This window comes from Euprymna scolopes, chromosome 21, assembly GCF_053919585.1.
Source record: "Euprymna scolopes isolate OS-2025 chromosome 21, ASM5391958v1, whole genome shotgun sequence".
Taxonomy (NCBI): domain Eukaryota; kingdom Metazoa; phylum Mollusca; class Cephalopoda; order Sepiida; family Sepiolidae; genus Euprymna; species Euprymna scolopes.
Window position 1 is genome coordinate 742,302 of NC_136502.1, and position 12,634 is coordinate 754,935.

The following is a 12,634-nucleotide window of genomic DNA, read 5'->3' on the forward strand; positions in this document are numbered from 1 at the left end:
CCCTGTGGGTGAGCCCACAGAGAAGATGAGGATAAAAATATTAAGGGACACGGGAGCAACCCAGTCATTAATATTGAGTAACCACATGCCGCGTAGGGCAAATACGGCCACGGGCGAAAGTGTAATTATACAGGGAGTCGGAAACGGCTTTGTTAGTGTTCCACTCCATAAAGTGACCCTCGAGTCTGACATAGTATGTGGTACTATAGAGGTCGGAGTGGTCGATGATCTGCCCATGAGAGGCATAGCGATGCTACTTGGCAATGATTTGGCCGGAAAAAAAGTATCACCCCCACCCTTAAAAGTGGCAACAGTGCCAAGCACACCAGCAGGTGCAGATAAGGCAGGGGACAGTGATGCCGGAGTATACCCAGCATGTGTGGTGACTCGGGCGAGGGCCCAAAAGGAGGCCAGAGAAAAACATGCTGAAACAAGCAGCGCCGGTAGGGGAACTGAAGTCGTCAACCTTTCCCAAATGTTTAGGTCAAGAGATAGACGTGAGTCCTAAACTTAAAGAGACCCCAAACAAAAACTCCAGCACCGGGGATGAACAAGTAGTTGGGGAAATCTCAGTCTCATGGACATCAGTCGCCCATGAGCAGAGAAAAGACTCCGAAATCGCCCCGCTTTTCAGAGAAGCACTGGACGAAGAGGAGCTGGACAAGGTACCATCCGGGTACTTTGTCAAAGATGGTACATTGATGAGGAAGTGGAGACCCTCAAATACACCTGCCCTCGAGGACTAGTCAACTGTACAACAGTTAGTCTTACCCAGAGGATATAGGGAGGAGGTGCTAAGGACAGCCCATGAGACACCCATGGGAGGCCACATGGGTATCCGAAAGACACATGACCGGATTACCAGGCACTTCTATTGGCCAGGGATCCGTAGGGATGTGGCGAGGTATTGTAAAACTTGTCACACCTGTCAAATGGTGGGTAAGCCAAATCAGCGAATCCCCAACGCCCCCCTCCATCCGATTCCTGCATTTGAGGAACCATTCTGTCGGATCCTCGTCGATTGTGTTGGCCTCCTTCCGAAGACTAAACGCAGGAACGAACATATATTAACCATTAAGTGTGCGTCGACTCGATTCCCTGAAGCGATACCTCTTAGGAATATATCGGCTGGGAAAATCACCAAAGCTTTGATGACCTTCTTCTCCATGGTTGGACTGCCGAAGGTAGTGCAATCCGACCAGGGATCAAACTTTGTCAAAAGTGTTCCAGCAAGCCATGAGTAGCTTGGGTATTACGACTGTAAAATCCAGTGCACCCCATCCCCAATCACAGGGAGCCCTAGAACGCTTCCACTCGACTTTGAAGAGCATGGCACGGACATATTGCTTCGACCATCACAGTGACTGGGACGAAGGCCTTACGTTCTTAATGTTTGCAGCACGGGATGCTACTCAGGAGTCGCTGGGATTCAGCCCGTTTGAGCTCGTCTGCGGCCATTCGGTGCGTTGTCCCCTGTCACTGCTGAAAGATAAATGGATGCAGGAGAGCCGCGAGAATAGATCGCTGCTCGACTATGTATCACGTTTCCGGACACGATTGCAAGAAACGAGCGAGATCGCTCAAGAAAGGCTCAAATCGCTCCAGGGAAAGATGAAAAGGCGGTATGATCGGAACACCATCCCGCGAACTTTCGAAGTCGGAGACAAGGTCTTAGTCTTGTTACCCATATCTGGTCAACCCCTAAAAGCCAGATTCCACGGTCCATACGAGATTGCCCGAAAGGCTAGTGATCTCAACTAAGTCGTTAAAACGCCGGACCGCCGCAAGGCCACCAAGATGTGCCACATAAACATGATTAAACTTTATTACCAGAGGGACGAGGGTAACCCTGTCCTTGCCATTGTTAGACCTGACTGTGGACACAGCCAGACTAATACCCCTGAGGAATCCGTAGGAAAAAGTGACCATCCTATGAGATTGCGAAATTCCAACATTCTCGCCGACCTCACGCCTGCGGTCATCCATCTGGACCGTAACGAGAAGGAGGAAATGATAAACCTCATTAGGGATTTCCGTGAGTTATTCCCGGATACGCCCAAACAAGTGACCATCACCAAACATGACGTGGATGTTGGAAATGCTACCCCCGTCAAGCAACATCCCTATAGCGTCAACCACCAAAAGTCGGAAGTGATACGCCAAGAAGTGGAGTACATGCTTGAGCATGGAATTATCGAACCAAGCCAAAGCAGTTGGTCATCACCATGCGTCCTAGTCGCTAAGCCGGATGGCTCGGTTCGGTTCTGTACGGATTACCGTAAGGTGAATTCCGTCACAAGGACAGACTCACATCCTATCCCGAGGATGGATGATTGCATTGACAGAGTGGGGAGGGCGACTTACATCACCAAGCTGGACCTGTTAAAAAGATATTGGTGTGTACCCCTCACTGAGCGCGCCAAGAGCATTTCTGCGTTTGTGACCCCACAAGGACTTTACCAATATCGGGTTATACCGTTTGGTATGAAAAATTCCCAGGCAACATTCCAAAGGATGATGAATCACTGCCTGAGGGATTTGCCTAACGTCAAAACCTACATCGACGACATTGTCATATATAGTGACAATTGGCCTGACCATGTCGAATCCTTAAGGAAAGTGTTCGACCGACTCTTACAGACAAACCTCACTATCAATTTATCAAAAAGTGAGTTCAGAAAAGCCGAAGTAACCTATCTGGGGCACACTGTAGGATACGGGAAGATATCCCCAATCAACGCTAAGATCCAAAGCATCTTAGATGTCCCAGCCCCGACCAATGTTAGAAGCCTGAGGCGATTCCTCATTATGGCCAGTTACTATAGAAAGTTTCTGACGTTGCGTCACCTCTCACCCAACTGTTGTCTAAAAAGTCCAAATTCACATGGACCTCTTCTTGCCAGAAGTCTTTTGAACAGATCAGATCGCTATTATGCTCTGATCCTGTGCTGAGGGCTCCTGACTTTCAACAACCTTTCCGCTTGGCTATTGACGCCAGCGACCATGGTATCGGTTCAGTTCTACTCCAAACCGATCCTTCTGGCATTGAGCACCCTGTGAGTTATTTCTCTCGGAAGTTCAACTCATGCCAGAAGAACTATTCTACTGTAGAGAAGGAAACTTTAGCCCTCATCCTCAGTCTACAGCACTTCGACGTATATATATCATCGTCGAGTCAGCCGACCATCATATACACAGACCACAACCCTATTACATTTCTACATCGAATAAAAAGTAAAAATAGAAGGCTATTAAGTTGGAGTCTGTTCCTACAGAAATACAACCTAGATATCCGACATATCCGAGGCGTCGACAACGTGTGCACGGACACCCTATCTCGTGTCTGATATGCTCAAATAGAATTCCCGTGAGTAGCGTCAATAGCAGTTAAAAAAAAAAAAGTTTAGTTAGAACTAAACCGGTCCCCAGCATTCCGAAAAAGTACTACAGGTAGTCCTTTTTCGTTTTTTTTGGTAGGGAGGTGTGACAAATACGCAGTAAGCCATTTGAAGGCATCTTCTAAACAGGCGTAAAGGAGAAAGTAAATTTCATCATTTCTATTTTGTATCGGCGGTTGGCAAAGTTTGAGAAGAGATCCCTTTTCATCACTTTTATTTTCGACTTGTTGGCGACGTGAGTGGGAAGAGGAGGGGTGGACGTGTGATGACCTACCCAAAAATACAGGCAGTTGAGCAGTCCCCCTGGGTGCGAACGGTCGTCCCTGCTACTACAAGCCGTGATCATATGCCATGAGAAAGAGACGGAAAAAAAAAAAAACAGCCAAATCAAAAACTTATGATATTCGGGTAAAAGAACCGAAAACCTTCCATTAAGTGCTAAAAGGCTGGAGCAGATTGATTATCGCTTGTCAATCGTTTACATATTCTGCGAACGTCGCCACTATCAACGATACTGAAAGAAAAGACGGGAGACACGAGAACTCTGTGAATTATCTTGGAAGGAATAACGGCATAGAGTCGTTCACGAAAACTTTGTGTTGTCTCGCCGGACTACATCAGAAGGAAAAACAACAACTACAATGACTTGTTCATAAGGACTATCTGAGTTGTTGCTGAAAAAGAACACTAATCCTTCGTCCATAAAAACTTTCTTATTCCTTGTTGGAGACGCTAGATGGATTATACCCCAAAGCGGTCGCTATTGTGAGTCACCGTCTTTTTCTTCTCTTGTCTTGTTTTTCCCAACTGCTAAAATTGTTTTCTCCCTCTGCTCGTATTAATATCTTAAGTTTAATCCCAACCCCCATTTATATGTTATCTTTATTTTTTTGTTTATTTGTTTATTAATGTTTAATAAATTCTCATTTTAAAATCAACCATCGGTCGTTCGAGTTGTCTCTGCTTGCTTTGTTAACTTTTCTGCGTACGGTGTTCCAACCAGAAGAATTCCCCCTCTCCACACACTTTTGTTAACCCCTGAATGAGCCAAACCCGGACATATTTTTATTTATTTTTTTTTATAATTGTCACGCGAACGCGATCGTAGTCCCCAGCGAAAGCCGGTCGTGACAGCACAGTCAAAAATGTAATGAGCACCGTGTTAGCTTCAGCAATTGGTAGATTGGATGATTTCATGCTACAAACATTCTTGTATGAGGCGAAGACGATTGTGAACAGCTGTCCATGTACAGTAGATACAATTAATGACCCAAAGAGTCTTGATCCCCTAACACCAAACCACTTAATACAAATGAAGACAACTGCACCACTGCCATCACCTGGGAAGTTTTTAAAGGAAGACTTATATACTAAGAAGAGATGGCGCAGAGTCCAGTACCTTGTGGAACAGTTCTGGAGCAGATAGCAAAGGGAATACCTAGCTAACATAAGCACCAGACAACGATGGCACACCAGCAGATGAAATATAAAGACTGGAGACATTGTACTCATCAAGGAAGACAATCTCCCTCGCAACAAATGGACAATGGCTAAAATGGTGGATGTGATAAAAGGGCAATGATCGTCTGGTGCAAAAGGTTAGACTCCAAATGGGTCAGGACAAGTTAAAAAATAATGCCGAGAGATTTATCAGACGTCCAATCCCCAAATTGGTTGTATTAGTAGAAAATAATACATAAAAAATCACAAACTTAAATTTAAAAAAAAATTAAAATTAATAAATAAGGCAGACTTGATATTGTAGTGAAATTGCCACCAATCAGTAACTAGTTTATCAATGATCGATGATAATTTGGCAGGAGTGTAGCTGCAGCTATAGTAGTCCCATCAATTTTAATAATCCCTTCCCACTTATTTTCTGCGGACTTAAAGCGGAAGTAGGGAAAGAAGCTAGAACGATTCCACACCATTTAACTACTGGCCCTTGGAGAGACAACATGGTAATTAACATTCACTCCGTTATCTCAAGAACTTATCCAGTTTCTTTTGTAAATTAATATTGAAATGTATTCCTTGTTAAATGAAATATTTTCTTTTACAGTTTTCACGGTGTTCAATAAAATTATAAACAGCAGTTGAAGCGTCACTCTTTTCCTTGAAACCGGTTGGTAGTTACACACTCCAATAAACCTATGCAATGGGCAGATCATTGGAATAGCAGGAAAACATTTGGAAAGCTACGAACACAACCATAAACATAGCCATTGCTGTAATTCCTTTTAAGATGCCCAAAATTGACTTTTTTTGTAACAATTTTTTTGACATAAAGAATGGATAGCATTCTGAGGCCTGGACAATTTGAGGGATCATCGGAGACAGCTGCTGACAAATGGAATCACTGGTACCGTACCCTCATCAATTACCTCAACTCTGACAGCTCACCTTTACGATCCTCCAAACAAACTCATTGATACTGATTAATTATAAATCACCTATCAAACTGCTCACCATTTGAGAGTGCCATTAGTATTCTTCAATCGATGTATTAGAAGATAAAATGTTTCAATTGGAATCTTCCAAAAACAAAAGCTTTTTTCACTAAAAAAATGCAAGAGGATTCAAGTGTTATTGGACTTCTTTTTTTTTTTTTTTCGCTTTAAAGCATTGCTGTCTAATAATAAAAAGACTGACTAGATTATGGATTCTGATGCGATGTGTCACGTGTGTTAGGATGTGAAGAAATTTATTTCAGAAAATTGAATGCAGTAGAAAAAATAACTCTTAGTGACAGATTGTCAGTTGAAGCATAGTAAGAATAATCAATAAAAAAGCGAAACACCAAAAATGCAGGTTGTTTGAGACTCTTATATGTTCCCAAGTTATTTTATAACAAATTTGTCTAAAGCTACTAAATCTGGATTGTGAAATTCTGAATAAGCAGAAATTAGTAGCTACAAGTTCAAAAATGGGGAACGTACACGTTTTAAACTGCAGTGGAGGAAAGGAAGCGGCTAATATAGCAATTATCTGCTCAGGTAATAACATAAGATATTTGTCCATCTTGGAGAAAAGACTTTACAGAAACTAGAAAAAGACCAAATAATAACTGATCATGACTATGATGTCCCAAAAGATATTAACCATGCCTGAATGGAAAACATTGTTTCATTTACAAAATCTGCTTTAAGTTACTGTGACAATTATCGGGTGAGTTTCTTCTATTTTGTTTAATTCTTATCTTTAAATAATTGAGGTTTCAAGAAACATTGCAGACATTTTTTTCTTGTTCTCATGTAACACTCGACATTACTTGTTTTTTGAATAGAATAAATATTTACAACAAAATTTATCAAGGTAGGTATAAGATTACCTGTCTTTGGTAACATTTATTTGTTATATATTTGTTTTTTGATCACTTTTTCAAACCTCTTCAGATTGTAGAACAAACCAACTAAAAGTTATTCTTTTACTTAATGGATAAGTGGTTTGTGTGTTCTAACTTATCATGGTCATTGTTGGCCATTCTTTTTCAAAGAATTTTTTTTTTTTTTTAAATATTCTTTTGCTTTCCAAAATTAAAAACTTATGTTTTCTAAATAATAACAAAAACAAAATGAATACTTTATGTTCATAAGTTAGTTGATGAACGTTTTGTTTACAGATTTTTTGTGTGCGTCTCGTTTGTCACTACTTCTATCGACTCGTGCATAAAAACTTTTTATTGAATTCTTTTCAAATTTTAGGACAAAAGAAATTAATATATTCATTATAAAATAGCATTCGAACACAGTTTCTATCCTTATCTTTGTATTACAAAGCGTTAACTTTGAGATGTTTTATTTGCAATTCAAAAACCAAGAAGAACAACAAAAAACAATGTTCATTGTCGGCTATTCTTATTATTTATCAAATAATTTATTTTTTTTTTAATATTCTTTTCTTGTCCATAATTAAAAACTTGTTTTCTAAATAATAACAAAAATAAAATACTTTATGTTCGTAAGTTAGTTGACGACCACTTGTTGACATATTTTGTATGCGCCAAAACGCAAATTTTAGGGCAAAAGAAATTAATATATTCACTATAAAATAGCATTCGAACAGTTTCTATCTTTACTTATCTTTGTGCTACAAAGCATTAACTTTGAGATATTCTAACTTTTGACTGGAAAGACGTATGTGTTGCGTTCAAATTCCACAGCAAAGGCAATTCTTTTCCTTGATTAGCTAAAACAACTAAAAACGTCATCAACAGATACAACTTCCGCTTCAAGTATTTATGTAAACACACCTTGACCGCTAATTTGCAAAAAGTGATCTACCACCAGCGGGCATGCTATGTTGACAAGTTTCATCATTAATAGTCAGATTTAAATAGCGATTTGTCCGACTATACAAATCACACCAAAAATATTAAAATACCATTCTAAAGTAAATTTTATTGTAAATCCAGTTTTATTTTGACAAATGTAGGAGAAATGTACTCATTACTGATTTAAAATAATATGAGTGTCAAATTAAGTAGCAGTGTGCATTTTGTTCAGCGCTGAACGTTATCGTGTCTGGTATTGCTAGACTTTGATGAGACCTTCTGACCAGTTGTTAAATTTGAATCGGTACAAACTGCTATTACATTAGTATACCTTAATGTGCTGCGACGTCACATAGATAGTAGTCGCTGCAGTAAAAGAGACTAAGGAGCAGTAGGAGGTAGCAGGACTGGTGATGTCACGTGGAGACAGCAGCAGGAGCATGACAGAGAGAGTGGAGTGGGAGAGATGGGATGGCATGAACAACAGGCAGAAAGAGAGAAGACAACAATGAATTCCCGCTAGCTGGTGACAGCCCTGTCAAAATTTGTTATGTGAAATGGAAAGCACGGACAGGAAATAACTTTCTCTAAAAAAAAAAAAAAAAAAATTTGTTGCCGTGAGCAAACTCTTTCTTTTTGGAAAAGAAAGGGGTTCAAATATGGGGAAAAAAAGGGTTACCACGGGAAATACAAAAGGATGTTGGACCCTTTTTCTTCAAATTGTTGTCTGAGAATGTATTTTAGAAAAGTTTTATTTAACAATATCATTGACGTATTAAAAAACGTAAAAAATTGTTTTGGAAATATTGCCAAAGTACAGTTTGTGTTGAGAAGGAATTCATCTTTAATGGTGAACGTTTTTTAAATTTTTATTTAGACTGTCTTTTTTTCTTTTCCGATGTTGGTTTGCAGGATATCTGGTTTTATTCAACAAAAAAAAAAAAAAAAAAAAAAAAAAAGCAGCACCTCCCATTTTATTAAGAAATAATATTTCAATAAATCTTATTGAAATATTATTTCTTATATATATATAATCAAATCAATATAATCAAGGTAATCAAAATGGTAAACTTAAAATATATTATAAATATTAAAGAGTTAATATTTACAAGTAAACTCAACCAGATGTAAAAGCTCAATAAAACCGAAAAGGAAATAGAGCGTACCTGTTGAATTGGAAGTTTTTAATTCGACCGTGTTTGGATTTTACCATTCTTGGATTTTTTACCCTTCACCGGACTATCCATTCATGTGAAATCTTTTTATCATTTTTTCTTTTACCTCCTATTCCCCTTACCTCACCCTTTTTTTTAACCAAGTAAGATCTGTGACTTACTTGTGGTTTCATTAAATACTTTTACATGCAAAATCCGATCCCGCATTTTGCTAATTCCTGCCCTCTGATGAGAAGGAGAATATTTCTTCGAAACTCCGCGGATTAAGGACTATCCACTTATTTTGTGCTTCCTTTTTAAAATTAAATATGTTTTTAACATGTTTTATTAATCATTTGTTCATATATATATATATATATATAGGTAGTATTGTTTAGTTATTTAAATAAAAACAAAAAACCCAATGTGTCTACCAAAGAGTGCTCAATGTTTAGATAGAGCAATATGAATATGTTGAATATGAAAACTAGTGGCTACACATATGCAAATATGTTTCAGTGACCACCCTGCAAATGAAATTATAACTAAGTGCCGAACGACGGTTTTAGTTAGTAATACTGAACAATGGACAAAAAATGCGAGAAACAATTATTTCGGCATCTCAATGGGCTCGCTAGACTCAGCTGAACTAACGGATCTTGTAGGTCTCTACATATTGTATACCTTAACAAAAAATAATTATATTGAAGTAGGGAACATAGAATTATACAGAGACAATGGACTAATGTGTGCAAAAAATGCTACTAATGTAAAATGTGATCAAATTAGAAAAATGATACATAAAAAAAATGAAGATTTTTGGTCTCAAAACAGTAATTTAAAACAAGTCAACTTTCTAGATGTAAGTTTTGATTTACAAAATAATATTTTTAAACCATATATGAAAGAAAATATCAATCCCATCTACATTAATCCCAAATCTAACTACCCGCCTGCCATTATAAAACCCATTCTAGTTTCGGTAGAAAGCAGATTAATAACTCGTCAAATGAAGCAGTATTTAATAATTATAAAAATATATATAACTTAGCACTAAAAAAAATAGCGGATATAAAAATGTGAACATTACATATAAGCATAATAATAATAATGGTGATTGTAATAGTAGTGATGATGATGATAATAATAATAGCAGATCAAACAATAGAAATAGAAAAGTGATTTGGTTCTCCATTTAATAGCTTGCTAAAAACGAAACTTGGTAAAGGTTTTTACAACTTGTAGAAAAGCACTTTCCACCAGGAAATATACTTCATGGTATTTTTAATAGAAATACCTTAAAGTTAAGCGATAGCTGTTGCGATATTTTGGAAAGGATTATAAAAAAACATAAGATACTAAAAACATTATAACAGCGAAACAACTAGTACAAATGATTCAAAAGCTACTAAAAACTGTAACTGTCAAATACCTAATACTTGTCCTTAAATAATAAATGCTTAACGCTGTAGCATCTACCCCGGAATTAATTTTGACAGTGACATTTAACATGCACCGTTTCCGGAAAGCTCAAAAAAAAGACAAAAAAAAGCTGTGGCGCTAAATTCGAGGAGTCTCTCGCTCTCTTTTTGCTCGTGAACACCAAAGGAGTAAGACGCGTTACTGCCACACTGTCGCTCGTGCGTGACACACCCTGTGCCGGTTCCAATGGTGACCCCATACACAAAAAAAGAAAAACATTCTTCTTATCTATTCACTCCGCTCCTCGAAAGATTAATTTTAAGTGAGCTGTTTGTTGTTTTGCCCAGCGAGCACCTCGCTTCACTGGTGACCCCTTTTTTTTCGTCAGACTTTGGCAGAACACGCAAGGAATTGTGGATATTATCAATAAGGAAAAATTACCTGTAATAACACAAGGGAAATTTCTCAGCGACCACGCCGAATGACGTACATGTCGACCTTAGCGGCACATCGGTTTTTCTAGGCGTAAAGGATCTCACAGAGATTTTCTGCGGTCATGGTTCTCTTCAACGCGTTCTCCACGATGGACAGTGAGGCGCTTCCTTCAACGACGGCTACTCAGGCTATTTTGAGGATTCCTCCTTTTTGGACGCACGATCCAACATTATGGTTTGCACACGTAGAGGCCCAGTTCTACACGCAAAGAATCCTGAGCGATGTGACGAAATTCAACCATGTGGTGGCTGCATTAACGCATGAAGTAATGGCGGAGGTTCGCGACCTGATCATGTCACCCCCTGGATCGATCAGCTACGATTATTTCAAATCGGAATTGATTCGTAGGAGAACCGATTCACAGCAGAAACGCCTTTGTCAACTTCTCGTAGAAGAAGAACTCGGAGATCGGAAACCGTCTCAGTTACTCAGACATATGAAGCTGTTGATGAGTGAGAACTCACTACCGCTGGACATACTTAAACAACTTTTCGTCAATAGACTGCCATCGAGTATTCAAATGATACTCGCCTCTTCGAATGACTCCACAACCATTGAGGAGCTAGCGGACCTAGCCGAAAAAATTATGGACGTGACCGTTTCCATAGCCCCAGTTCACACGCACAGCTCTAACGATGCCCTGCCTAACGTTGCAAACCCCTCCACGGATATACGCGGGGAACTAGAGCGACAGGCTCAAATTATTCACGACCTGAGTGAACAGTTACGTGGCCTCTAGCTCAAACCAAAAATGCATAAGCACCCCACTGAGCGAGTCCGTCCCCGGTGATTTAGCAGCACTCAGAACAGTGGTGGGCTCTGCAAGTACCACGCGTTTCGGTGAAAGATCTTACCGATGCCACCAGCCATGTTCATATACGAAGAAACGTCTCTCAGGAAACGCCCAGGCCAGGCAGTAGGAGCGGCAGACACTCCTTGCAAGAACAACATTTGTCGCACCCTGTACGTGACTAATAGAACCACTGGTATACGATTTCTCGTTAATACTGGTGCGGAAGTCAGTATCATCCCTAAGAAGTTTGTGAAAGAGAATCATGCTCAAGCAAACTTATTTCTACACGCAGTGAATCACTCCTCCATTCCTACTTACGGAGAGACATCGATAACATTAAATCTTGGATTACAGCGCGCACTATGTTGGGTCTTCATCGTCGCAAAGCTACCCGTTCCGATTTTAGGGGCGGATTTTCTGCACCATTTCGGCATCCTTGTAGATGTCAAATGCGGCAAACTCATTGATAATAACACTGGACGTTCCGTGCAAGGAATAATCAGTGGGTCGACCGAGATCAGCCCAGTTATACGTAAAGACACCATGGATCCGTATACAGATTTGCTGCGAGGTTTCCCGGAATTAACTCGTCCTACGTTTAACGGTGACAAAGTTAAACACGATGTCACTCATCATATCCAAACAAGGGGACCGCCTGTGAGCGCACGCCCGCGCAGACTTAAACCCGATCATTTAAGGGCGGCTAAACAAGAATTTCAGCACATGTTGGGTTTAGGCATTATTTGACCCTCTAATGGCAACTGATCATCGCCACTCCACATGGTGCCAAAAAAATCAGCCGGCGAATAGCGCCCTTGTGGGGATTACCGCACACTTAACAGTCGCACTACTCTGGACAATTACCCTATTCCGCATCTGCAAGACTTTTCTAACTCGCTTCACGGAAAAACAGTGTTCTCCAAAATCGACCTTGTTCGCGCGTACAACCAGATTCCCGTACACCCAGAGGATGTTTCTAAGACTGCGATCACAACTCCTTTCGGCCTTTTCGAATTCTTACGCATGCCCTTTGGATTACGTAATGCAGGGCAATCTTTTCAACGCTTTATCGATGCAGTTTTGCAAGGACTACCGTTCG

General features: G+C 39.8%; 1 protein-coding gene across 1 annotated transcript; it reads left to right on the plus strand.

The window, feature by feature from the left end:
* Nucleotides 1-11,598: 11,598 nt before the first annotated feature.
* On the plus strand, nucleotides 11,599-12,282 carry LOC145243034 (uncharacterized). Its single transcript, XM_080106142.1, has one exon. The coding sequence runs from the start codon at nucleotides 11,599-11,601 to the stop codon at nucleotides 12,280-12,282; it is 684 nt and encodes a 227-aa protein (XP_079962268.1).
* The last annotated feature ends 352 nt before the right edge of the window (nucleotides 12,283-12,634 follow it).

Coding starts and splice junctions, on each gene's coding strand:
- LOC145243034 (XM_080106142.1), top strand. CDS start 11,599: ATGCCACCAGCCATGTTCATATACGAAGAAACGTCTCTCAGGAAACGC.